The sequence below is a fragment of the Diospyros lotus genome, chromosome 11 (genome assembly GCF_014633365.1).
Source record: "Diospyros lotus cultivar Yz01 chromosome 11, ASM1463336v1, whole genome shotgun sequence".
NCBI lineage: Eukaryota > Viridiplantae > Streptophyta > Magnoliopsida > Ericales > Ebenaceae > Diospyros > Diospyros lotus.
In genome coordinates this window covers 1,215,934-1,240,449 of record NC_068348.1, presented here as the reverse complement: position 1 = coordinate 1,240,449, position 24,516 = coordinate 1,215,934, and the positions used below count along the sequence as shown (strand labels likewise).

Below are 24,516 nucleotides of genomic sequence, written 5' to 3'. Positions count from 1 at the left end.
TATTGCTGAAATTACGAACACTAGCATGGCCAAGATAAGAACTATTAGGTTATATTTTCATGCAAAGATACTACACGCAGCGTTACAAGATTTGTCTCTAGACAACTAGAGAAATTGCTACCTGTAATTCCTTCACTTGCTCTTCCTTATGCTCGGGTTTGGCTTCTGCAATGACGGTGTTGATTCCAACTTCCTTGGAAATTGAATTGGCTGTTCCCCAGTTATCACCTGTCACCATTATGCTTCTGACTTTCATAGACTTGAGAATGGAAATGACTTCACCAGCAGCAGGCTTCAATGGATCAGAAATGGCTAGGACTCCAACCAAGTGCCTATCTATTGCTACAAGGATACCAGTTTGAGCCCAGTCCTCAGTTTCTGCTAGTGTTTCTTCAGCATCAAGCGGAATGGCAATATTTTCATGACACATCAAACTCTTGTTTCCCACAATTATTTCCTTGTTCATAACAATGGCCTTTACTCCATGGCCAGTGATGGCTTCGAAGTGTTGAACTTCTGGCCAGACAGGGTTCTCTTCATCTTCTTTGAACTTCTTAGCATGCTCAACAATGGCCTTGGCCAATGGATGTTCACTGTTTACCTAGTAAAACACACTAGCCTTACATCAAGCGTGGAATTTGAGATTCAAGGAAATTCAATCGGCAGGTCAGATCTCAGATCAAGCCTCTTCAAAAACTAAAAACTTCATTATAGTCAACTAAAATCCTCATGTCATATCAATCAAAGGTTCCACAGACAGACCGATTCGCTTCCCTCAATCTGTGGCAACATGAATTGTGTACGCTTTTATGGATGCTGGCCTGTCCGCCAGCTAGCTTAATAGAGAACAACATGGTTTGCATCTGAAACATTAGGTATGTTTGGAAATGTGGCACTAGAACTAGTTACATGCCACATTAATTTAAAATTTGAACCAACAAAGACTTTGATTCTGTTCCAATTTCATCTTGCCAGCTGCACTAGTCAAAATATCAAGCTTAGACCTATTTTTGTGTACTAATAACCCATATAACCAAAAAGTTTCCAGAACCGAAAATTCCATTCATGTTATTTCCAAGTTTATAGATGCATTATGTATTTTTTACTTGGAGAAGGCGTATTGTGCCTTCTAGGTATAAGGTAGATATCCATAAAAAAAAAAAAGGACAGATGATTTCCTAAGCCAACAAATGGAATTACCTCAGCTGCAGCAACCAGTTCATAGAATTCTCGAAGTGCCATAGTCTTCAAGAGCCTTGTGTTAACAACCACAGGCTTGCCAATGGTAAGAGTTCCAGTCTTGTCAAAGACAATGCAATTAACCTACAGCAGAACATTCATTTCAAGAATTTATCTTTGTTAAAATAAATTAGACTTTTAGAGAATGTTGTCATTAGTAGTTCATGAAAGATTTCGCCTTTGAATGATTTGAAATTTCAACTTGGCTAGCATAATAGATAGAAACATATTTGAGTTTAAGATAAATGAGTATCAGTAAAATTTACTGTTGAGACTCAAAAAGTAGTAATGAAATAGATTGAATTCTCATGCAGACCTTGTGTGCATTTTCTAGTGCTTGACCCCCTTTAATTAGGACACCTTGTGAAGCACCAACTCCGGTTCCAACCATCACAGCAGTGGGTGTGGCCAAGACTAGAGCACAGGGGCAAGCAATCACCATTACAGAGATGCCAAACTGCAGTGCAAGCTGAAAGTTATCCATGGAAGATGGTATCCAACCTTTTGGGTAGCCGTCAAACTTTCCAGCCAAAAACCAGGCAAGCCAAGTGGAGAAGGATATGAAAATAACCTGAAAAATATTGTCAATCATCAATGAAGACGAGCTGTATACTTGTTTAGGACATTTTATAAAACAAATCAGAAGGTATAATGCATCAAGGACACATGGAAAATAATCTCACTGAGGAACGAAAAAAGGGAAGGTTCATATATTTACAAGGGGCACAAAAAATTTTGAAATACGATCAGCAAATTTCTGCACCGGAGCTTTAGCCATCTGTGCAGATTCAACGAGTCGAACAATTTTGGAAAGAGCACTCTCTGAACCAACCCGAGTTGCCTTAATATGTAGCACACCATTCTCATTAACGGTCCCTCCAATCACTGCGTCACCCTTTCTCTTTGCCACTGGCCGGGCTTCTCCTGTAATCATGCTTTCATTTACATAGCTTTGTCCCCAAATGACAAGACCATCGGAAGCTATTTTTGCACCAGGAATAATTTTAATCACATCGTTCTTTTGTATCAAACGATTGTCAACTTCTTCCTCACGCATTACATTTCCTTCACTGTCAAGGGTTAACAGTTTTGCTGTGTCAGGAGCCAGGTCCATGAGCTTTGCGATGGCTTCAGATGTCTTTCCTTTGGCCAGAACCTCCAAATACTTCCCTAACAGAATAAATGAAATGAGCATCGAACTAGTCTCGAAGAAATCTGTGGCCTTGAAATTTGGAGAAGTTGCTGCTTTGAACACTGAGTACACTGAATAGAAGTAGGCAGCATTTGTTCCCAATGCTATCAATACATCCATGTTGGCGTAACCACGACGCAATGCCTTGTACGAGCCTATATAGAATTGCCGGCCAATAATGAACTGAACAGCGGTAGACAATACCCACCTTAAAACCTCTCCCACACTAAGCATATTCACAACTTTGGTATCCAAGCCATGCTTGAGTCTAGGGATATACATAAAGACCATAGAGGTTAAGAACACTGGTAGTGTAAACACCAAGCTCCACAGAAATGACTTATAGTACCGCTTAATTTTCTCCTGTCTATGAGCTTCTCTTCCTCCTCCTTCAGGGAATATCATTGCTTTGAATTGCCCAGATCCAGTGCACTCGACAATATGGATAAAAGTCCTAGGTCCTGTCAAATCTGATTTATAAGAAACAGAAAATTTCCTGAGCTCATAATCAATATCTATATCTTGAACGCCTGGAAGTGCTCGCAGAGAATTCTCAACCATTCTCATGGAATTGTCAGTCCGTATGCCTTCAATTTTTAAGTGTATTTTGCTCCTATCTTCTCCAGTACTAATCAATATGGCTTCAAAACCAGTGTCTTCTATGGCTTCCATTATCTTACTGTAGCTGATGATCTTTGGATCATAATGAACTTCTGCTTCTTCAGTTGCCAAAGCAACTTGTGCTTTTTGTACACCAGGTACTGCTTGAAAAGCAGATTCAACAGTAGAAGAACAAGAAGTACAAGTCATACCCTTTATCTGAATTCGACATGCACGGATGGACTTCTCATTCATCTCATCTTCAACCAATGTAGCCTGAAAGCCAGCATCTTCAATTGTCTCTCTAATGCTTTCCTCCTGGCACAAGAACAAATGCTTACATCTGATCCAATGAGATTATGGACTAACACTAGTCGATGAGGTGCATAAATTTAGCACTGTATAGACGTCAAATAAAACACCATCCAAGGAAATTCAAAACTGTTCACGAGTTACAACAAATTGAACTTAATGGCATGCTTTTTGGGAGAGTGCAATTAGTTCCAACTAAAATTTTTAATTGAATTATATCTGAGAAGAGATGTCCCTTGACAACATGCTATTGACAAGATATGTTCTAGCTTTATGTAACTACAAGGAGTAAATCATTACTAACCATAGGCACTTATAGATGTGTTTTACATAACTACGAGGAGTAAATCATTACTAACCATAGGCACTTATAGATGTGTTTTACATAACTACAAGGAGTAAATCATTACTAACCATAGGCACTTATAGATGTGTTTTACATAACTACAAGGAGTAAATCATTACTAACAGTACCCTTAATAAAAGATTATATCCTTAGTAATCTGGTGGAAGGGCACTTCAAAGTGCTACAATTGCTCATCTCAAACATAACAAGACATAGGCAGAGTTGACGATGTCTGATCTACAACAATATAACTCAGCTACAGAGTGTAGAATTAGAGGCATATTCTTTCAAGTTCAGTTCACTCAAAAAACAGTGGTGGAGTCAGGATCTTGGGTTAGGGGGGCAGAAGCCTAAGTCTGTATACTAAATTAACATTACTTAATTGCCCCCCATATTTTTTATTTTAGAAGGGGCAAGTGTTAGAGGGCATAGTAACTTATGCACAGCATCAAGAGTAATTTAGGACAATTTTAAAAGTTGATGGGGGCAAATTGCACACCCTGGCTAACATGTAGTTCTGCCACTGCTAGAAAACAATTTCTTCATGTAATGGGATGCATTGTCTATATTTCCATAATCGCCATGGATGTAATGCTAGTTCCAATTCCAAGCATCGTTTTAGTATTTGATTTAACTAGAAATCTAAAGTAATAGCTAGAAATACCTATAGTTGAAGCGAAATGGTCAACGATGAGTGTGCTAGGGCCGGATCAAACACATCACAACAAATCAAGAGAAAGATCACAGAGTAAAAAATTAACATGGTTTGGGCTCTCAACAGATCTACGTCCAAATCTCCATTTCCGAAGAGCAGGAAATCCAGCGGTTCAAACTTATCTACTTCACAGTGATCAATAATTGTTATTTTTATGAAGAATAAAATGAGGCCCAAAGGTTGGGGGGCCACTTGGCAACCACCGTTGGCCCAAGCCCAAGCCCTTTTCCTTTTGTCGCGTAGCCTGCAGCAGATCACCCCTTGCACGATTTCATCTGAGCCGTTGTTGTTGCCTTTATCCCTTGCCATCGTAGCCGTCCAATTGTCTTATTTATCGCCCGCCTCGAGATTGATGAAGTGATGGGGGAAGATGAAAGAAAAGAGACGGGGGGTTGGCCGAGAGTCTTTCATTTAGGGTTTTTACTCTCTCTCTCTCTTTGTAAATTCTCTGTACAGTCTTTGTCTTCTTCTCTGTTCATATGTGTTCTCTGGTTCATTCAAGGTAAGCTCCTAACCTTTTTTCAAAGTGGTTTTGAGCGGTTTGTTTAGAGAACCAGGGTTGGTCTGTTTTGATTTTGTGTATGGTTGTAATCGGATTGATTTATATAGTGGAGCGAGCTCTTCTCACCGGAGCTCAAGTGGACATAGCCCCTATTTGGGGTGAACCACTATAAATCGTGTGCCTCTTGTTTCAGTTATGTTTTTAATATCTGTTGTGTTGTGTTTATACTCTTGGCCATTAGAGTTGTTTCAGCAGTGTTTGATTTTGACTGTGTAAGGAGACTTGCTATCTCTGTTTTGTCTGTAATAGTGGTATCAGAGCTTCCGGTTTGCGTATCCTAAGTTTTTTTAAGTCAAAATTGTGTCTAATCCTTTTTCTGAAATCTAGGGTTTCCTTTCTTTGTGAAGGTGTTGTTTTAAGTCCTAGGGTTTTTCTGAGGAGAGTTTGTCAGCGGGTGTTTGCTGTACAAGTCTCAGTCAGTAATCTAGGGTTTATTTTTTGGGCATTTTTCGTGCAACACGAAAATGACATCAACTCGATTTGAAATCGGTACATTCGATGGAAAGGGGGATTTCGGAAGTTGGAAAAAGAAGATAAAGGTTTTTCTCTCTCATCACAAAGTGCTTATAGCACTCGAGCCAGATGACCACAAATGGTCACCTGAGCAGCTAGCTCGAACGGATGAAATTAGAGAAGAGGCTTTCAATTTGATATTCCTCCATCTCGGTGATTCTGTAATCCGTAAGGTTGACGGTATATCTCTACCCCTTGATCTCTAGAATAGATTAGAATCTTTGTATTCTGTAATGTCTGCTCCTAATTTGGTTTATCTAAAAGGTATGTTGTTTAACTTTAAGATGAATACCTCTAAGTCTATGGATGAAAACATCGATGAATTTACTAGACTTACTTTGTTATTAAGAGGTATAGGGAAAGTGGAATAGTTTATATGGGTAACAACCATTCATGTAGTGTTCAAGGTATAGGTGATATTACTCTTAAGTTGCATGACAACAAAATAAGAACACTCACTGATGTAAGATATGTACCTGGTCTTAAAAGAAATTTGATTTCTTTCGGTACTCTTGATGAGTTAGGATTTTCTTACAAAGCTGAAAATGGTTCTATGAATGTTTTTAAAGGAGAAGATTTAATTCTAACTGGTTCAAAGAAAAATGGTTTATATGTTTTAAATGGTTGTTTTCACTCCTCTGTTAAATCAAACTCTGCATGCTATGTTAACACTGATAAGACAGAACTATGGCACTTGAGACTTGGTCACATGAGCCTAAAAGGTTTGCAAGCACTGTCAAACCAAGGATACCTTGGTTCAGTGTCTGCTGAGTCCCTCGATTTTTGTGAACCATGTGTGCTAGGCAAGCAATACAGGATGAGTTTCCATAAGGGAACTCACCTGGCGAAGGCATGCCTTGAGTACTTACATGCAGATCTGTGGGGACCTTCCCAGGTTCCCACCCATGGCGATAACAACTATTTTCTCTCCATTATAGATGACTTTACTAGGAAGGTGTGGGTATTTCTGTTAAAAACAAAAGATCAAACATTAGAGAAATTCAAAACATGGAAGATCTTAATAGAAAACCAAGTTGACAGGAAAATCAAAACTCTTAGAACAGATAATAGGTTAGAATTCTGTAACAAAGAGTTTGATGAATATTACAACTCCCAGGGTATACTTAGGCATAAAACTGTTAGGAACACATCCCAACAAAATGGGGTAGCTAAAAGAATGAACTGAACCCTCCTTGAAAAAGTGAGGTGCCCTTTGTTCACTTCTAGTTTGCCTAAATCCTTCTGGGGAGAGGCATTAGCTACAGCTTCACACCTAGTAAATCGAAGTTCTTCTACTGCCCTCAATTTTAAATGCCCTGAAGAAAAGTGGACTGGAAGAAAATTAAACTTAAAATACCTAAGAACTTTTGGCTGTGAAGCCTATGCTCACCAATCTGAAGGTAAGCTGGAACCTAGATCCACAAAGTGTGTTTTTGTTGGGTATCAGGAAGGAACTAAGGGATATAGACTATGGGAAAGACAGTCTAAGGGTGTTAAAATTATTATTAGCCGTGATATTATATTTAATGAAGCTGTATTCCCTTACAAACTATCTATCACAGAAGAAACAAACCAACATAGTAACACAGATAATTTTATCAGCTTAGGAGGAACCCAAATTGAGGTGTAGCACCCAGCTATAAATGATAACCCACCTGGTCCTCCAGTTATACCAGAACCCCAACCAGAAGGTGATCGCTCACCCATATCAAATTTAGACCAGACCTCTGATCATGAGGAACAAAATGGTGAAACTGAGATTGAGGTGGAGCATCATGACTCCCCTCAACATGACCTTGGTGATTACCAACTTGCCCGAGATAGAAGCAGGAGGATTGTAAGACCACCTGCTAGGTATGCTTTTTCAGACTTAGTATATTGTGCCTTGGTGGCAGGTGTTGAAATGAGGGACAATGAGTCTTCCTCTTATGAGGAGGCTGTCAGCTCTAAGGAAAGTAAAAAATGGTAGCAAGCCATGGACGAAGAAATGGCCTCCCTGATGGCCAACAGAACTTGGATTCTTGTCCCTCGTCTAGCAAATCAGAAGTTGATCCAGTGTAAGTGGCTGTTCAAACTAAAAGAAAGTATGTCTTCTAATGACCCTATTAGATATAAGGCAAGATTAGTAGCTAAGGGGTTTACACAAAGGGAAGGAATAGACTATATATAAATTTTTTCTCTTGTGGTTAAATTTAAGACAATCTGCATGATGCTTGCAGTTGTAGTTCAATTTGATTTAGAACTTGAACAGTTAGATGTTAAAACTGCATTTTTGCATGGAGACCTTGATGAACACATTTACATGGTTTAGCCCACTGGTTATGTTGTTTCAGATAAATCTGATCATGTCTGTTTGTTGAAAAAATCTTTGTATGGCTTAAAACAGGCCCCAAGACAATGGTATAAAAAATTTGATAATTTTGTTCTAGGGGCTGGTTTTGTTAGAAGTCAATATGATAATTGCTTTTACTTTATGCTCTCTGATATTCCTGTTTATCTATTGTTGTATGTAGATGATATCATACTAATTAGCAAGTCTAAGTCAAAGATTAAAGAGCTAAAATCAATGTTAAATGCAACATTTGATATGAAAGACTTAGGCCCTGCTAAGAAAATATTAGGAATGAAAATTGAGAGAAATAGAAGCAATAATAGCCTCAAAATACATCAGCATGATTATCTGGTAAAAGCTGTTCATAAATTTGGAATGCAAAATTGTAAAACTGTCATAGTTCCTTTGGCTGGACATTTTATTTTATCTAAATCACAGTGTCCCACATCCAATTCTGAAATTATAGAAATGGAAAATGTCCCTTATGCAAATGTAATTGGAACAATTATGTATTCAATGATAAGTACCAGGCCCGACCTTGCATATTCAATTTCTTTACTCAGTCGTCACATGTCAAACCCTAGGAAACTTCATTGGGATGCTTTAAGACATTTGCTTAGGTACATAAATGGTACAGTATGTATTGGTTTAAATTTTAAGAAAATGTTTGATACTCTTGATCTTGTTGGGTATGTTGACTCTGATTTTACAGGAGATAGAGATTCCAAAAAATCCACCACTGCCTTTTATTTTACCTTGGGTGGAAATTGTATCAGTTGGAAGTCTCAGCTGCAGCCACTTGTTGCCCTGTCCTCTACTAAGGCAGAGTACGTGGTTATAACTGATGCCTTCAAGGAAGTCATATGGCTTCAAGGTATTCTCAAGGAAATTCACTTGCTTCAAAGCAAAGTGGTGGTTTTCTTGAATAGCCAAAGTGCCATCCACTTGTCCAAAAATCTTGTGTATCATGATCGAACCAAACATGTGGATGTGAAATATCATTATGTAAGGGAAATGACAGCCAATGGAACTGTGGGTATCCAGAAAGTTTCTACAGCCAACAATCCTGTTGACATGGGCACTAAGGTATTGACTGCAATCAAGTTCAAGCATTGCTTGAATTTGTTGCATATCGATGATGGCTAATTCTTCAGTCATCTAGAGCAATGAAGGTAAGAATTGTAGCATGCTGCACTTATATGTCATATCTGATTTCTTAGTCATTTGATGCTTCAAGGTGGAGTTTGTTATTTTTATGAAGTATCAAATGAGGTCCAAAGGTTGGGGGGCCACTTGGCAACCGTGGGCTGCCTTTTGGGCGCCCACTAGAGGGCCATTTTGGCAGCCATCGTTGGCTCAAGCCCAAGCCCTTTGCCTTTTTGCCTTTTGTCGTGTAGCCTACAGCAGATCACCCCTTGCACAATTTCATCTGAGTCGTTGCTGTTGCCTTTATCCCTTGCCATCGCAGTCGTTTAGTTGCCTTATTTATTGCCCTCCTCGAGATTGATGAAGTGATCGGGGGAAGATGAAAGAAAATAGAGGGGGGGTTGGCCGAGAGTCTTTCATTTAGGGTTTTTACTCTCTCTGTGTGTAAATTCTTTGTACAGTCTTTGTCTTATTCTCTATTCATATGTATTCTCTGGTTTGTTCAAGGTAAGTTCCTAACCTTTTTTCAAAGTGGTTTTGAGCGGTTTGTTTAGAGAACCAAGGTTGATCTGTTTTGATTTTGTGTATGATTATAATCGAATTGATTTATATAGTGGAGCGACATCTTCTCACCGGAGCTCAAGTGGACGTAGCCCCTATTTGGGGTAAACCACTATAAATCGTGTTTCTCTTGTTTTGATTATGTTTTTAATATCTGCTATGTTGTGTTTATACTCTCGACCATTAAAACTTTTTCAGCAGTGCTTGATTTTGACTGTGTAAGGAAATTTGCTATCTCTGTTTTGTTTGTAACAATAATAATTACAGAAACAACCAAGACAAATATCTCATCAAGTTTTCATTACGGAAGAGAGAGGCATATATTTATCAGGACGAACTTACATTCACGAAGAGAGGATAAAACGTGACTAGTGCACGGTTGTTGAGGAAATCGACGACGGCCTCCTTGATTCCGGGAAGGCGCTTGATAGCCTTCTCGATGGAGGCGGCACAAGCCGAGCAACTCATTCCGGTGACGTCGAACAAGGCCCTGGCCTCCGCTCCTTCAATGTTCTTCTCCTCGTCCGACGCCACTTCACGGCCGTTCGGATACTTCGGCATCGTCGGATAGTGTGGCCGCCCTAATCCGCCACCTCCGCTCCCTTTCGGGCCTATACACGCGAGAGACAGAAACTTCGCGTACATGAATCGCCTCTGCTTCAGCTCTCTCTCTCTCTCTCTCTCGCCGCGTATATCTTAGCCGAATCGATCGATTCTCTTTCCTTCCGCCGATTGCCAAAATCTTTATAAATACAGTTCGATTTGCGATCAGCTGGGGCCGCGTAAAGTTTCCGTGACGATCGGGGCCATGGCCACGAACACGGTGGAGCGAAACCAGTAGTGTGACGAACAACTTTCTGAGGTTCGGTTTTGAGATTGGCTTGGAACCGACGCCGGAGTTGGTGGTTGGTGGGGCCCGGGGGTTGCGTATTCCCGCGGGTTTTTAAAAAAAACGGAGTTTGGGTCCGGGGCAGTCTCTATCCGGGTCACCTGATTGGCTTCCTTATTTGCCCTTCATGGACAACTCATTTCAAGGTAATTAAATAATAATAATAATAATAATAATGTTTTACTCGTTCGATTTTCAATCTAAATATTTTTTTTTACAAATTCCAATTTTGGTCCGATTCAATCTAGGATGAGTTTGGTCAGGTCCAGACCAATTGAATATCCTTAATTATATAGATATTTTAAAATATTATTATTTAAAATATTCTAATGTTGGTTTTAAAATACAAGTAAGAGTACGAAGTAATACCCACTCAATGTAAGGGCATTTTGGACTTTGTCCTATAGTTCATGAGTCTTGTAAACATGATGATGCTTGTTCCTTCTTGACAAAAGGGACGGTCGGAGGTGAACCTACAACGATGAGGGATGGGCCCAGGTGATTGGTCTGATTGGAGTAGTTGGAACCTGCAAATACTCTGACACTCCTGTGAGTAAAGGAGTAGGAAGTGGTAGAATATCGGTGAAGTAGTAGAATATTAATGAGTCAGAGAGAAGAACATACTTTGGCTCTGAAGAGAGCGGGTTCATATAGAAGGAGGAGGGGTCCTTTTGCATCCATGCGTCGTGCATGTTTGCAGGTAATGGGACTGAGTATCCAGCGCCGGTGGAGGTTCCCAGGTGGTAGCGTTGTGTCGATGAGACCCTTATTAATATGGATGAGATACGCCATTAAGGAGGATGAGATTTAAACAGGCGTGTAAATACCCAAAATAGAGGCTGCAATGATGTTGTTGCAGGCTGGAGTAAGGCCAGGGCCAGGCCGAGATTGGGCCGTGGGAGTTGGGTTGTGTAATGCCCCGTTTTTTGAGTGCACTATTACTTGGAACAATTCTGCAATAATAAAATTTTTTTATTTAAAAACTATTGCTAAATCATATCATTCCTCATATCTATCCCAAAATCTCCATACATTTATCTCGAAAGAGAATCATCAAAAACATTAAATGCGGAAGCTAGAATTGAACCTAACATCTTAACATTAATCATAAATCAGTTCTTACATCATCATTAACCATAGGGTTATACATCATTATTTCTCAAAACGTTCAAAATTTAAAATAGCAGAACTTAAATACATGAGCTACATAATATACATTCAGCTCATCATACAACTCATCATGCATTTTGTTAAGTGTCATTTTATGCCTCATTCATCCTCGTTTTGCCTACAATCTCCATCTGAAACGTTTGAATATTTTAGGGGCAAAGCCCAAATAGATGATGAATCATCTAAGTAAGGGAACAAAATATTTAATTCTCATGTATGTATGCAATGCACATAACATCATAACTCTCATGTTTGAGTCGACTGCACCTTAAGATTACTCGCCATTTTTCCAATCTCCTTTGTCAAACCGGGATGTATGGGTGCATCCTTGGCAAAGTAACAACGCCAGTATCTAATCTCAAACCCATGCAGCGTATGACCGTAAATCTCATCATGCTCATATGCATATTTCATAAATCAAATATGTAAATGCAATCTATATGACATATTCACATCAATGCATGACAACATGATAAGATCATTTACATAAAAATAGGATTTTGGAATCGAACCACCTACAAACCAAGCATTTTCATAAAATTAAATCTAGTTGGGAGGTACCACTTACTTTTAGCTCGAAGTTCAGAATAGCTCAAAAAACGCACATAGCCTCGATTTGTGTGCCTGACCTCGATTTTCATGTCAACCCTCAAAAGTTGCACCAATCACTTTATCTCGAGAACAATAATCCTATAAATCATACTTAATCACTAAATATCTCCAAACATTAATTTCCTCATTTTCTATGCATTTTCTTCCATTTTCCCTTCTAAAAATCTAAATAAATACTTCTTAAACTATTTTCACAAATCTCTTTCCACAAAAATTCATAATAACCTATGAAATTCAAGAGAAATTATTGAACTTATCTCAAACCCTCGTTTGCACGCAAAATAAGGCTAGTCAGTGCAAAAATCGAGATATCGAGAAGGCCAAATTTCAATCTTTTTACACAGATCTCGAGAACACATTTTTCTAAAAGTTTAGAGATTTTTTCCCAATTTTTTCAAGCTCGCACGCGCCCCCACACACTGACGCGTGGCTATACTTGTGAAGGCCACGCGCCAACCTTCTTCTCAGGTGACGGCACACCAGGAAATATTTCTGACTCCACCATCTGGTTCTCCTCTTCCAGTCGATCAACATGGCATGCCTGGATGCTCCAAATGATGGTTGAAAGGCCTTCAACCGAAGGTTTAAAACCTCGGCTGAAGCTTCCGCCTCCCATCTTCAGCGAAGCTTGAACAACCCTCAAAACTCAACAAAAATGCTTTAAGATCTCCAGAAATGATCTTCAAGGTATGGGCAACAAAAGCCCTCTATTTTGGTCTCCCAATTTGTTCGAAAATGACCTCGATTTGAAGCTCCCACTCTTCCAATTTTCGGCCACCATGAATGCTTATTTATAGGAAAATCCGAGGCTTCAAATGCTTGTGCTCGACCAACCCAAGGCCTTAAGAGCATCTACCTACCCTAGATCGACCCTTAAGCAACCTTATCCGACCAAGAATCCAAGTTGCAAGTGAGTGATCGTCCGACCAAATTTTCGGTCAATTTTCTCCTTTTTCCGGCCACCTTCATGGCTGTTGTCGGCTAAGCCTTTTACCAAAAGGCATCCCCAACCATTGCTCATGCCATCCCTATTGTCTATTTTGGTCGTTGCCGATTGGACATGCTGCTGGTCGAATACCATTGGCCAAACTTTTGATTATTTGTACTTTGGCCTCTCCATGTTTTGGCTTTCTCATTTTAGCCCATTTCACTTAGCCCCTGAACTTTTCATATTTGCTTTCAAGACCCTCAAGTTAAAACATCAATTTGACCCCTGAAGATTCCAAGACATCATTGTTTCGACCTCCCTCTGGCAATTTTGAAAAACTGCACTTCGGCCCGAATCTTCGTTTTGGCCTTAAACCCATTCGTTTCTTCCTGAAACCATTGAAGGGTTGTTCCTTATGAAAAATCGAAGCTCCCTCAAGCTTCCGTTGACTTCTCAGAAGTCCCCTATAACATTTCAGTTTTTCAACCTGAATCGCAGCTGCATTTTAGTTGTATGGAAAATCGTTTCTGATCCAATTTCTTCCGATACCATAAATCATGCCTCGAAATGCTCGTCAAATTCGTATCATTTTTCTTAAATATCTCGGCTCCAGGGCACTCCCTATAGTCGATTCAGTACTTATAACTACTATCAAATCAATTTTTTGGTAATTTAAACTTAAATTACGTGGTAACCTCATGAAAATATGGGTTTTTACAGGTTGAGATTGGGTTATAGGAGTTGGGTCGAGATTGGGCCTGGACGGTCCACAGTTCCCTAGGTCGGATGCTCGAGAAGCGAGCGTTCGAGCTATAGGAGGGGAAGTCTGGGTGAGTTTTGTTGTATATGCCAATTTTTGAGAGCCGTATTTGTTGTTAAGATGTTATGTAACATCCTGCATCGAGCGATAGGAAGGACCAGAACAACTTACCTTGATGGGCTTACATGAACTTCCCAGGGGGTCATCCATCCTTGAGCTTCCCCAGCTCAAGCACGCTTAACCCCAGAGTTATTTGCCTACATTCAGCCCAAAATGTATCCGGCTGGTGTTATTTCCTTCCTTATTTATCCTCGATATATACTATACTTTCCTAGGCTTTTTGGGGTATTACATTCTCCCCCCCTTGAGCACATGACGTTCTCGTCATGCGACCTTACAACTGGTCCCAGACATTCTCCCATTTAGGGGCTGCCATCTTAGAAGCCTACCAGAAGCCACTTCTTATACAGGCCCTCGAGCCCCGGCGCCACTCTCCTCCCTCATCGGATCGTCTTCACTAAGGGTCGGCTCTGATACCACCTGTAACATCCCGCATCGAGCGATAGGAATGACCAGAATAACTTACCCTGATGGGCTTACGTGAACTTCCCAAGGGGTCACCCATCATTGAGCTTCCCCAGCTCAAGCACACTTAACTCTGGAGTTCTTTGCCTATATTCAGCTCAAAAGGTATCCAACTGGTATTATTTCTTTTCTTACCTATCCTCGATATATACTACACTTCCCTGGGCTCTTGGGGTATTACATGTTAGGACCCGATCAAGACAGATGGCCGAGTTGAAGCACAGTTGTGTGGATGGATTCGGGTGCTAAGGACATCTGAAGCTAGCTTGACCTTTATGGTAAAGTAATTTTCTTTGTGTGTTGATTCGTAATGCGCGTGGTTTTGGGATTCGAAGCATTTTGCTCGAGATGTGGGGTGTTATAGGCGGTAACTGATAACTCTTTAAATGTGTGACAAGTGGCGATTCCATGGTAGTAGATATGTGGCGGATGGTTTTTGACCGTGGAATGTGTCGTAAGCGCTGTTCAATGATCTTTATAAGGATCCCTTCGGGGCTAGGGTTTCTTCGGTTTCTTACCATTTTTTCGAACTCTTGGCTTCTTCGAGGCTTCTGGTTGAGGTTGTGTTTTCTGTTTATGCTCTTCAAACTACTTGATTTGGGTAGCTCCCCAATTTGCATATTCTTTTTTATAGGGCGAATGACATCCGTGTTTCGTAAGAAAGATATCAGGGAAAAGATGGAGATACTCCGCAGGAGGAAAACAAAGCTGCGCCGGGCTTTGTTCCGGCAAATAAGGCAGTTGGGAAGGCCTCAGCTGCATTGGCGTCGGGCTCTATGCCAGCGGACAAGGTAGTTGGGAATGCCTTAGTTGCGCCAGCGTCGATTGTTCCTACTGCACAACCCCTTGCTATGGTTGTTGCCACCACGGCTTCGAGCCTTGGCTTTGGGGAGCCTACCATTTTCGATAAGCTAGCCCGACATAAGAAGTGTCAGAATGGTCTCGATGGGGAGTGTAACACCCCGCTTTTTCTTACCAAGCCTGTCACTATGCTGGGGCCCAAAATGTACATAAATATATAAATTCTTTTTTTTTTTTCACTATACATAACTTAAACCTCAAGCACCAAATTTCCAAAAAAAATCCCCAGCATATCATTTACAAGTGTGGAAGCAATAATTGAAACCTGATATGGTACACAATTGAATTCACTTTAATCATAATATAAGAATTCGTACCATTACATCTTCAAATATTTAAATACATAGAGACTCATCATCAAGGGAGAACTAATACCTCAAACATACATTGAACCATACTTTCATTTAACAAGACTAATCCTCAATGGGACATAGCTAAAGACATATTTGAATCTTCACGAAGAAGCAAATACCGAAACAACTCACCAAACCCATCGGCCACGTCATCACGTGCCGTTACGTCTCAATCATCTCATTGCCATATCTGCAAATCCTAACTGAAATGTTTGAATGTTCCAGGGGCATAACCCTATTAGAATATGAATCTTCTAGTAGGGGTTTAAAAATAGATACATGAATGCATAATGCAAATACATGAAAAAATATTTACCCTAGTGTAACTTCCCAGGCCCAGCTCGACACGGAACCCTAGGCAGAATCCTGACACCTTCAACAAGATAATCCTAGCGTTGTTCCATCAATTGCCCTTGGAGAATTACGGCTACACTATCGGGGTGACATCTCATCCCAACACAAGTATCAATATGCCAATAACATCATGCCATATGAAGATCACGACTTTCCATGCAATAGTATATGAACAAATATGACAAAATGAATATCATGCATAACATAACACATGAGTTTTTGGGAAAAACCACTCACAAAACCATCACTCGAGCTCTCGGCCAAGCTCTCTCTCTCTCTCTCTTATTTTTCTTTCTTCCAAACTCTCGACCATGCTTCCATTTCTCCTTTACTTCCATTTTGATTTCTCTTTTTATAGCCAAAGCAACCTTTACCTTCTCTCGATAGCCTTGGCCACTACTCACAACATTCTCCTCAATCTCTCTGCAATCCTCAGCCCAAAGCCTTAAGATTGAAGACAACCCGACATGCTGCAGAAAATTGCCTCCCACGCCTTACACGCATGCATACATATATTGCACATTCACCCCCTACTCTCATTAATTACACTTGAGAGATGGATTAATTACAATTTAACCCCTCACGAAATCCCTTGATCTCACTTGAGGATTAAATAATTGCACTTAGGCCTTCCAAGGCTTTCATTTAATACCATCAAGCCACCCAATCTCCAAAATTAATAATAGATAATTACTCGATAAAAATCGATTTCACCCCAATGTCCTTATCGGGCTGTGGATTCATCCTGAAACCACCACAGGGTTGATTGTTACAAAAAATTGGAGCTCGCTCAATGTTCCATTGACTTCCCAGAAGTCCCATACGATAATTCAATTTTTCTGCCTAAATCATAGTTGTACCAAAAATTGTCTCTGATTTAATTTCTTTTGATGCCATAAATCCTATCTCGGGATGGTCATCAATACCGTACCATTTTCCTTTGACATCTCGACTCTATGGTACTCTCTGCAGTCGATTCGGTCATTCATAGCAGTAAGAAATTACCTTGTAACCTCAATTTATCTGCAAATTCCATTTTTGCCCCAAGATAATTTACTCTTGAGTCCTTTTGAAATTCTCAAGCATTATAGGGAGATTCAATCGCCCAGTGGTTTGAGTCCCTCCGGGGGTGGCAACTACTTGGTTTCGTTTCAGGACTCGAAGTTTCAGAGCGACCTTTTCATTGACGCCTATCTTGATCCGTTGTTAGACCGGAGGAGGTTACCAGGTTTTGGTTCATCAACTGTGTTTCATCAGGTCGAGCACCAAGTACTCTAGCTTGTTGCGAATTGTCACTTGCTTGAAGTGGGTATGGCGACTCGGCTTACCAAGATAAGAGCGGACCATGAAGAGGCATTAAGTTGGGTTTGGGAATCAGTGAAATAGGAAGTTAAGAAAGCTGTCGAGGCAGTCACTATCTAGGCCAAGAAGCAAGCTGATAAGGCTGTCGAGGCAGTCACTATCTAGGCCAAGAAGCGAGCTGATGAGGCTGATCGTATAGTCGGCGTTCTTCAAAGCCAGTAGGATGCTGTTGGCGCGGAGCTGAAAAATTTAGAGGCGGAGATGGCATTAGCCAAATCCGAGGTGATGATAACGGAGATGAAAGTGAAGGCCGAGGTGGTGGTTGCTCGGCTTGAGATGGTGAGGGAAAAGACGGAAGTGAAGGAGTCAAAAAGGGAGGGATATGAAGTGGCCCTGTCCCACGTCCAAGCTATTTTCCTAGAGCTAGATCTCTCGGCCTTCGGCTTTTTCAAAGAGATTAAGGACGACTACCTTATAGACCCGGCGGAGGAGAGTCGAGCTAAGCCGTGATTTTGTGTGGTAGCATAGGTTTTTTGTGTGAATCTTGTAACCTTGTTGGGTACTCCTTGCTTAATAACAAATTATTTCCTTTTTTTAATTCACGATGCTCTACTTTTGTTGAAATTTTCGTGCATATCTTGCTCGATTCTTGTGGTTTTGGTGCTTTGGCTGGCTTATCATGCCCTGGATTTTATTCTGTGGGGGCAGGGCCGAGTTATTTATCGAGGAATTTGATGCCCTAATTTTGAGTTGTCATTTTGGCACCTTTATTTGATTGTGCAAGCAAGGGCTCCATGAGCTTTGGGAATCGAGGTATATGTCCGAGGGTGTGAGACGCCGCTTGCAGGTATGGAATGGCTCGTTGCCCTAGGTGGGGTAGGTTCATTAGGGCGTTCTTTGTGGGACACATGACGGGATCTCGTTGGCCATCAGTCGTCCATTGAGCGTCTCATTCGATGCCTATTAATATGCGACGTCTTCGTGTCTACGCATCTTCTGTATTCGCTTTCAAACTATTCCCTTATCTTTTCTCATCCTTGCGTTCGATTACTCTGACTAATCGGCCTTCAGATCATTTAAAAGTTGTGTGCTAGTTTGCTCGTCGATGGCTATCTCAATCTAGAATTCTGTTCGCACGTATGACTGGGTAAACGAGGAGGTTGCTCGGATTGCCTTGAAGTTTTCTACGGATTCATCTTTGGGGGTGATGAGGGAAAAGTTCACCTCCTGGATCGGGGATGGAGAGGAGAAAGATAAGGAAAAGAAGACTGGGGAAGAGAAGTTCGTCTTTTATCTCTGAGGTAGGGAAGACTGTGTTTGCCATTCAATCCTAGACCCCGGGTTTCCTTATATGTACAAGGTGCTTTTTACGAAGCTACGGTTGTAACTTCCTTTAACCAAGTTTTAGGGTTTGATTTTGAAGGCAATGAACATTACTCCGATGCAGTTGTACCCAAACAGTTGGGGCTTCATCCTCAGTTTCGAAGTGCTGGTTGAGTTTCTTGATCGCAAACCTACTAAGGCGATCTTTTTTCACTACTATCATTGGAAATGGGTCAACTAGGGTGGTTGGATTTCCCTAACCAGATGCACGGGGAAGTCGGTGCTGAAAGCTTTCACCTCGTCCCTTAAACATTTTAAGGACAACTTCTTTAAGGTGGCCTCGAGCAAGAAAGAGCTCAACTTTTTCTTGGATGCAGAAAGCAAGGAGAAATACCCTATGTGTTGGCACTCGGAACCGAACCCCCCTATGGAGGTGGAGTATGAAGGTCTCGACCTGGAGGACCAGGCCCTAATGGATGCCTTTACGTTTCCCCCCCTCCCAGCTCGAGTCTGCGAAGCTCGTGGAGTTCAGAGCGGATCCTCGGGCTTTATCCGAATACATGGGTACGTCGTTGCTACGTGTTCTTGTTTGGTTTTCACTAACCATGGTTCTTATTGAGGCTTCATGTTTCAGGGCAAAAAAAGCCAGAGTTAACGACGAAGGCGGTGACGAGGCGCATGGCGGAGAAGAGTGTCGGGGTGCCCTTCGAGATGCTTGTAAGAAAGGGGAAGACCAATGCTGCGAAGTCTAAGGGTCATTTTCGCACTCGACTGATTTTCGCAGTTGCCACTGGCACCCCATCTCTGCCAGAGGTCAAAGAGGTGCTTCTTCAGCGAAAGAGATGTAGGGTAGTTGTCGAACCAAGGCCTTCAAGTCAAGTTCCTGATACGCCAGGTCCATTGAGTTAAGTTGTTGATGCGCCAGGCTCTTCAAGCTCTGGGCCGACTATTGATGCTGTGGGCCTTTCGGGCTCAAATTTGTATGCCGATACTTCCTCGAGCTCGGGTCAGGCTAGTGGTGAGCCGGCATCCGCTCAAATGATGCGTGATCTGAGGCCGAGCTTGTGGGGTTGCAACCACGTCAAGGACAATCCCCGGAGCCTCTGGAGCCACATCTTTCAGTTTGAGAAGTTTGTCAAGGATCATCTCTGAAAACGATCAGAAGAGGCTTGCCTCCCTCGAGAAGGATGGGCTATATCGATGGGTGGAGATGCTGCAACTGCGCCCTGCTAGTGCCACCCATTTGTTACTCTTGGAGTCAAGGCTAAAAAAAGCTGAGGCTGAAGAGGCTAGAGCAAAATTGAGTTTGGAAAGGCAGCGGGCCAATAAGGTTATGGAGATCGTAGAAGAGCGGGTTGAGGCATGGTTAAAGGCTGAGTCAGACAGTCTTTACGGGTGGGTTGCATCGACCGAGGTGGAGGCTAAGAGGGTAGCGTCTAGTCTTCTGAGAGTGGTTAGCCAGAGGAACGAGGCTCAGCATAAATTGGGTAAGCTGAGCGAAAAGGATTAAGGAGTTGGAGGCTGAACGAGATGCCTCTCGTCAAGAAGTTGCCAGCCTGGAGGCTTGTGCCAAGAGGGAAGCCCTTTTGCAATAGCTTGAGGGCTTTAACATAGTGTTGGCGCAAGCTTGGTTACTCTGTTCAAAGGAGAATCTTACCGGTTGTGACCCTTCCAATGAGGTAGTGGGCGATCGTCTTGTGGACCTGGGTTTGGAGGATCCGGTCGTTGAAGGTGAAGCCTTAGAGGAGGCGGTCGGTCAGCTAGGAGAGAGCGTAGAGAAAGCTGATGAGTCCCCTGTTGCCACCCAAGCAGATCGACTTGTTACCGATCCCTAGAGCGGCCCTTGCTTCATTTTCTTTTCATGTGATGTAAATGGTCGGGACTGTGACCCTATTATTTTAATAAAAGAGTAATTTTCGGACATGGTTTGGCTTTGTATTTCTTTCGTTATCTTGTTTTCCCTTGTTTTTTGATTCATCAAGGTTGAGATGGACCGGCGAGTCGAGGCTAATCAACACCAACAGGTTAATAGGATGTGAGATGGTTGTGGTCTGGCTCGACTTTCCCTAGGATGCCTGAATGCGATGGTTCGGGTGCTGTGTTTTGAGGGCGCGTGCAACACGGAGTCTGAAGCGCATGGTTATGAGGTTTGTTGGTCCCTTGACATACAATGGCCACTCAAGAGAGATGGTGAATTGAGTGATTAAAAACTTATTCAACCGAATTCTTCTCTTTTAAAAAACTTTTGAGCTTTTCTTATACAAGAAAAATACTTGTTATAAATATATATGTTGTTTGAGAGTAATAGTAATATAAATATGCAAACAACAATAATAACATAAGAATATATAGTGGGTCGGTGTCTCCAACACCTACTCCACTTTCTCAAGGTCAACCTGACACTTGAGATTCCACTATAACCACAACACTAGGTTTCCACACAAGATCACCTAGCAAACTTGTACAACACCGAGGTTTTCCCCTTAGCTCACATCGGAAACTATTACAACAAAACACTACACCTAGATTACTTGGGCTCTAGGAGGTCAAATCCACAAATAATACAAATGAACAATCCTATGTCCAACACACTTGGACTAATATGGATATGAATACAAGAATAAATATCACAAGGCAAGTATGAATACAAATACAATTTACCACACTTGGAGAGAATATCTTCTTCTCCTTTGCCTTGGGCTCCAAATGATATATCTTTGAGTTTGAGCCTTGAATTGCTTTATTTGAGTTGCTTGAGAGCTTGGGTGTGCTTTAGGAAGATAGATCTTGATAGAGTATTAGCCTTCTCCAAATTTCTCCTCTTGATATTTATAATGAAGCTTCCAACGGATCTTTTAACGGCTAGAAAATCCGATCGTTAAAGTCTGGGAGTTGACTTCTCTAAAACAAGAGTCGACTTCCATTTTAAGTGGGAGTTAACTCTAGTTATACAAGAGTCGACTTTTCTAATGCTAAAGTCGACTATTTGAAAAACACCAATGCCGTCAGGTCGACTCTACATCAACTGCTCTCGGTTGGGTCGACTCTAGTTTTGCAAGAGTCGACTTTAGCTTAAGGGAAGTCGACTCCATTGAATCAAGAGTCGACTTTTGAGGCCAAATTTTACAAGAAATAGATTTTATACATATAGCAATTGTTTGAAGATATAAACCATATAGCATATATACATTACAAGTAAATGTCTTCATTTTCTTTAATTTATATTTTACCTTCCATTTACTTTAATATATAAATGTAAATAAGAAAGTACCCTCATTTGAATTCAATAAAAATATCTAAAAAATCAAAATTCAAATCAATAAGAAAGTAGAATTTTGGTTTTAGTATAAATTCAAGATTTAACAATTTTACTACCCCCAAAATACATACTTTCTATTTCTTAAAAAAATCATTTTAATAACAATGAATGTTAGCTATCAAAATACCGGGAGATAGTTTTCAAAAATGAAAACATTTTCCTATATGTTCCCTTATAGTGCGTTAGTCTTCCAGACTTAGAGAAATAACATTTTTGGTTAATTTTGGTACACAAAATACAATAATATTTGAGACATATCAAAAATCCATTAGGGTTTTAAATATACCAAAAATAGTTTTACTTAATTTATGTTTTGTCAAATATCAAAACACATAATAGGTTGATTAAAGCAATTTGGCTCAATAAGGGTGAAGCGACATTTGTCGATGCAAGACATGTTGCTTCCCCAGAAGGTGTGTTCAAACGGTAATTAGGGGATATTTTCCTACGTGAGATGTGCTCCTTCCCTAGGGCAGGGTCTTAATTGCTTGGGTATGTGGTCCTATTTCAATTGTGGCACTTCTGCTGCCAAATACGGGGCATTAGTGTCGGGGCAGGTGGCATGATCGTAGGCCCTAGTGCCATCTTTCCGATGTTCCTTACTATGCCTATAAAAAAGGGGTTTCCTCCTTCATTATTGTGTATCTTTCAGTTGGTGCTTGGGTGTCTTCCTTTCTGCGAGAAATCTTAGGGTTTTAGGGTCGATAATGTCCCATTGAGTCGAGGTTCTGCCGGTCCACTATAGTGTCTCTAGTGACGATGTTGCTAATTTGGGTAATGCAACAGTGGCCGGAGTTAGTTGTTATTGGTGGTTTTAGGTGAATGTGATACAAGGGTTAGTGGTTTTAAATGGATGCAATATGAGGGTTGGCTTATTCCTTAGCCTTGAAAAGTTCACCCTATATCCTCTTTCCCCTTCTTCTTTCCCTAGAATTCTAGGTTCCCTGGGATCTGCGACAATCACGTTGGTGTTATCGCATTTCTTGGACCTTTCTAGAGTTCTTGCGTGGATCTACATCACTAAGATGTGTTTGCGGGGGTGTCATTTAGTTGGAGTGCAGTTGAGAGGACTTCTAGTCAATATCTGCCTCGAGTTATCGACTCTAGTGTTGGCCATGTTGTCAACTTCGATCTTCGGCTGCTTATGCTGGGAAGCTGATTTGTTGAAGGAAGCTGTAATATCCCAAATTTTTTAAAGGGCTCAAGAGTAATTTTAACTTGGGCTATAGGTAAAATTATCAAAAGATTAGGGACTTAAGTATAATTTCTTACAGTTATAAGTACCGAATCGACTGCAGGGAATATCCCAAAGTGTAAATATCTAAGAAAAATTATATGGTCTTGATGAGCGTTCCGAAATAGGATTTATAGTATTAAAAGAAATTGGAATCGAGACAGTTTTTGGTATATCTTCGATTCAGACTGAAAAATCGAATCATCGTAAGGGACTCTCGAGAAGTCAACGGAACCTTAAAGGGACTCCAATTTTTTGTAAACATCAACCCTGAAGTGGTTTCGGGACGAAACAAGGGTCCGGTGAGAGCACAGGGACAAAATTGTCCTTATCGACTAAGTCTTGAATTATTAATTTTGAATTTTCGATATCATAATGCAAATTAATTTGATGTTTAACGATGTAAATGCAATTAAAGAATTGCCTAAGTGAAATAGAGAAGAATTTTGAGATTTAAATATGTATTTTTTCTATTATTATGAGTAATATATAGTGATATATATATATTTACACCTGTGCATGCGCGTGTGTGTGTGAGGCGGCCGAGATTTGTGCCAGATTTGGAGGAAATTTGCAAAGTGATTTAAGGAAGAAAATCAGGAGCAATTGTCTGAGAGATAAGATTGACGTGTGTGTATATAAATATATATATGGCTGTGTGTGGTGGTCTAGGGCCATTTTCTCTGAAATTAGGAATGAGAGTAGAGAGAAAGAAAGGATTTGGCGAGAGCAATGGAGGGATATTGAGAGAGAGAGGGAGAGGAGGTGCTTACAGGTGATCGTCCGGGGAAAGCCAGTGGCAGCTAAAAGCAGCCGCAACAGTGGCCGTTTCCAGCAGCCAAAGGTAGCCGAAGTTTGCCATGATAGCTCGTCAGTGGGCTGGTTGGCGAGTAGGAAAGGCAACAGAGTTGCAACAATGCACGGAGGAGGCCGGTGCAACATTCGGTGAGACAAGAGACGGCCAAAGCTGGCCCCAACAGTTTGCGGTAGCCATAGCTGCAAGCTCCCAGCAACTGGCCACGGCAGCAACGGTCACAACAACGGTCTGCGAGGGCGACGGCAAGGCCGGCAGTGTGTGGGCAGCGGTGGCCATGAAGATGGTTTGCGGGTAGGAGAAGCAGGGGAGGAAGAAGAAGAAAAAAAGAAAAGAAAAAGAAAAAAAGAAAAGAAAAGAAAAAAAATAGAAAAATTATAAAAAATCCCGAGAAATTTCAAAAAATTCTACGAATTAATTTGGGGTTTAAGGAGTATGTCCGGAGCCAAAAAATTGATGTGGCACACAACACGCATACCAAGAAAGTCTGGGAG

General features: G+C 41.0%; 1 protein-coding gene across 3 annotated transcripts in view; it reads right to left on the bottom strand.

The window, feature by feature from the left end:
* Positions 1–24,516, bottom strand: part of LOC127813044 (probable copper-transporting ATPase HMA5) — a 43,211-nt gene that overhangs the window by 648 nt on the left and 18,047 nt on the right. Inside the window, exons 1-6 of one of the 3 annotated variants that reach the window (XM_052353744.1) lie at positions 9,861–10,376; positions 1,958–3,349; positions 1,741–1,810; positions 1,556–1,653; positions 1,201–1,323; positions 122–601 (exon numbers count right to left, since the gene is read on the bottom strand). In XM_052353744.1, coding sequence (XP_052209704.1) covers positions 122–601; positions 1,201–1,323; positions 1,556–1,653; positions 1,741–1,810; positions 1,958–3,349; positions 9,861–10,163 — 2,466 coding nt within the window. In that variant the 5' untranslated portion in view covers positions 10,164–10,376. Of the gene's footprint in view, positions 1–121; positions 602–1,200; positions 1,324–1,555; positions 1,811–1,957; positions 3,350–9,860; positions 10,377–24,516 lie in introns of those variants that run through there. The other 2 variants (XM_052353742.1, XM_052353743.1) reach the window with 2 other exon arrangements.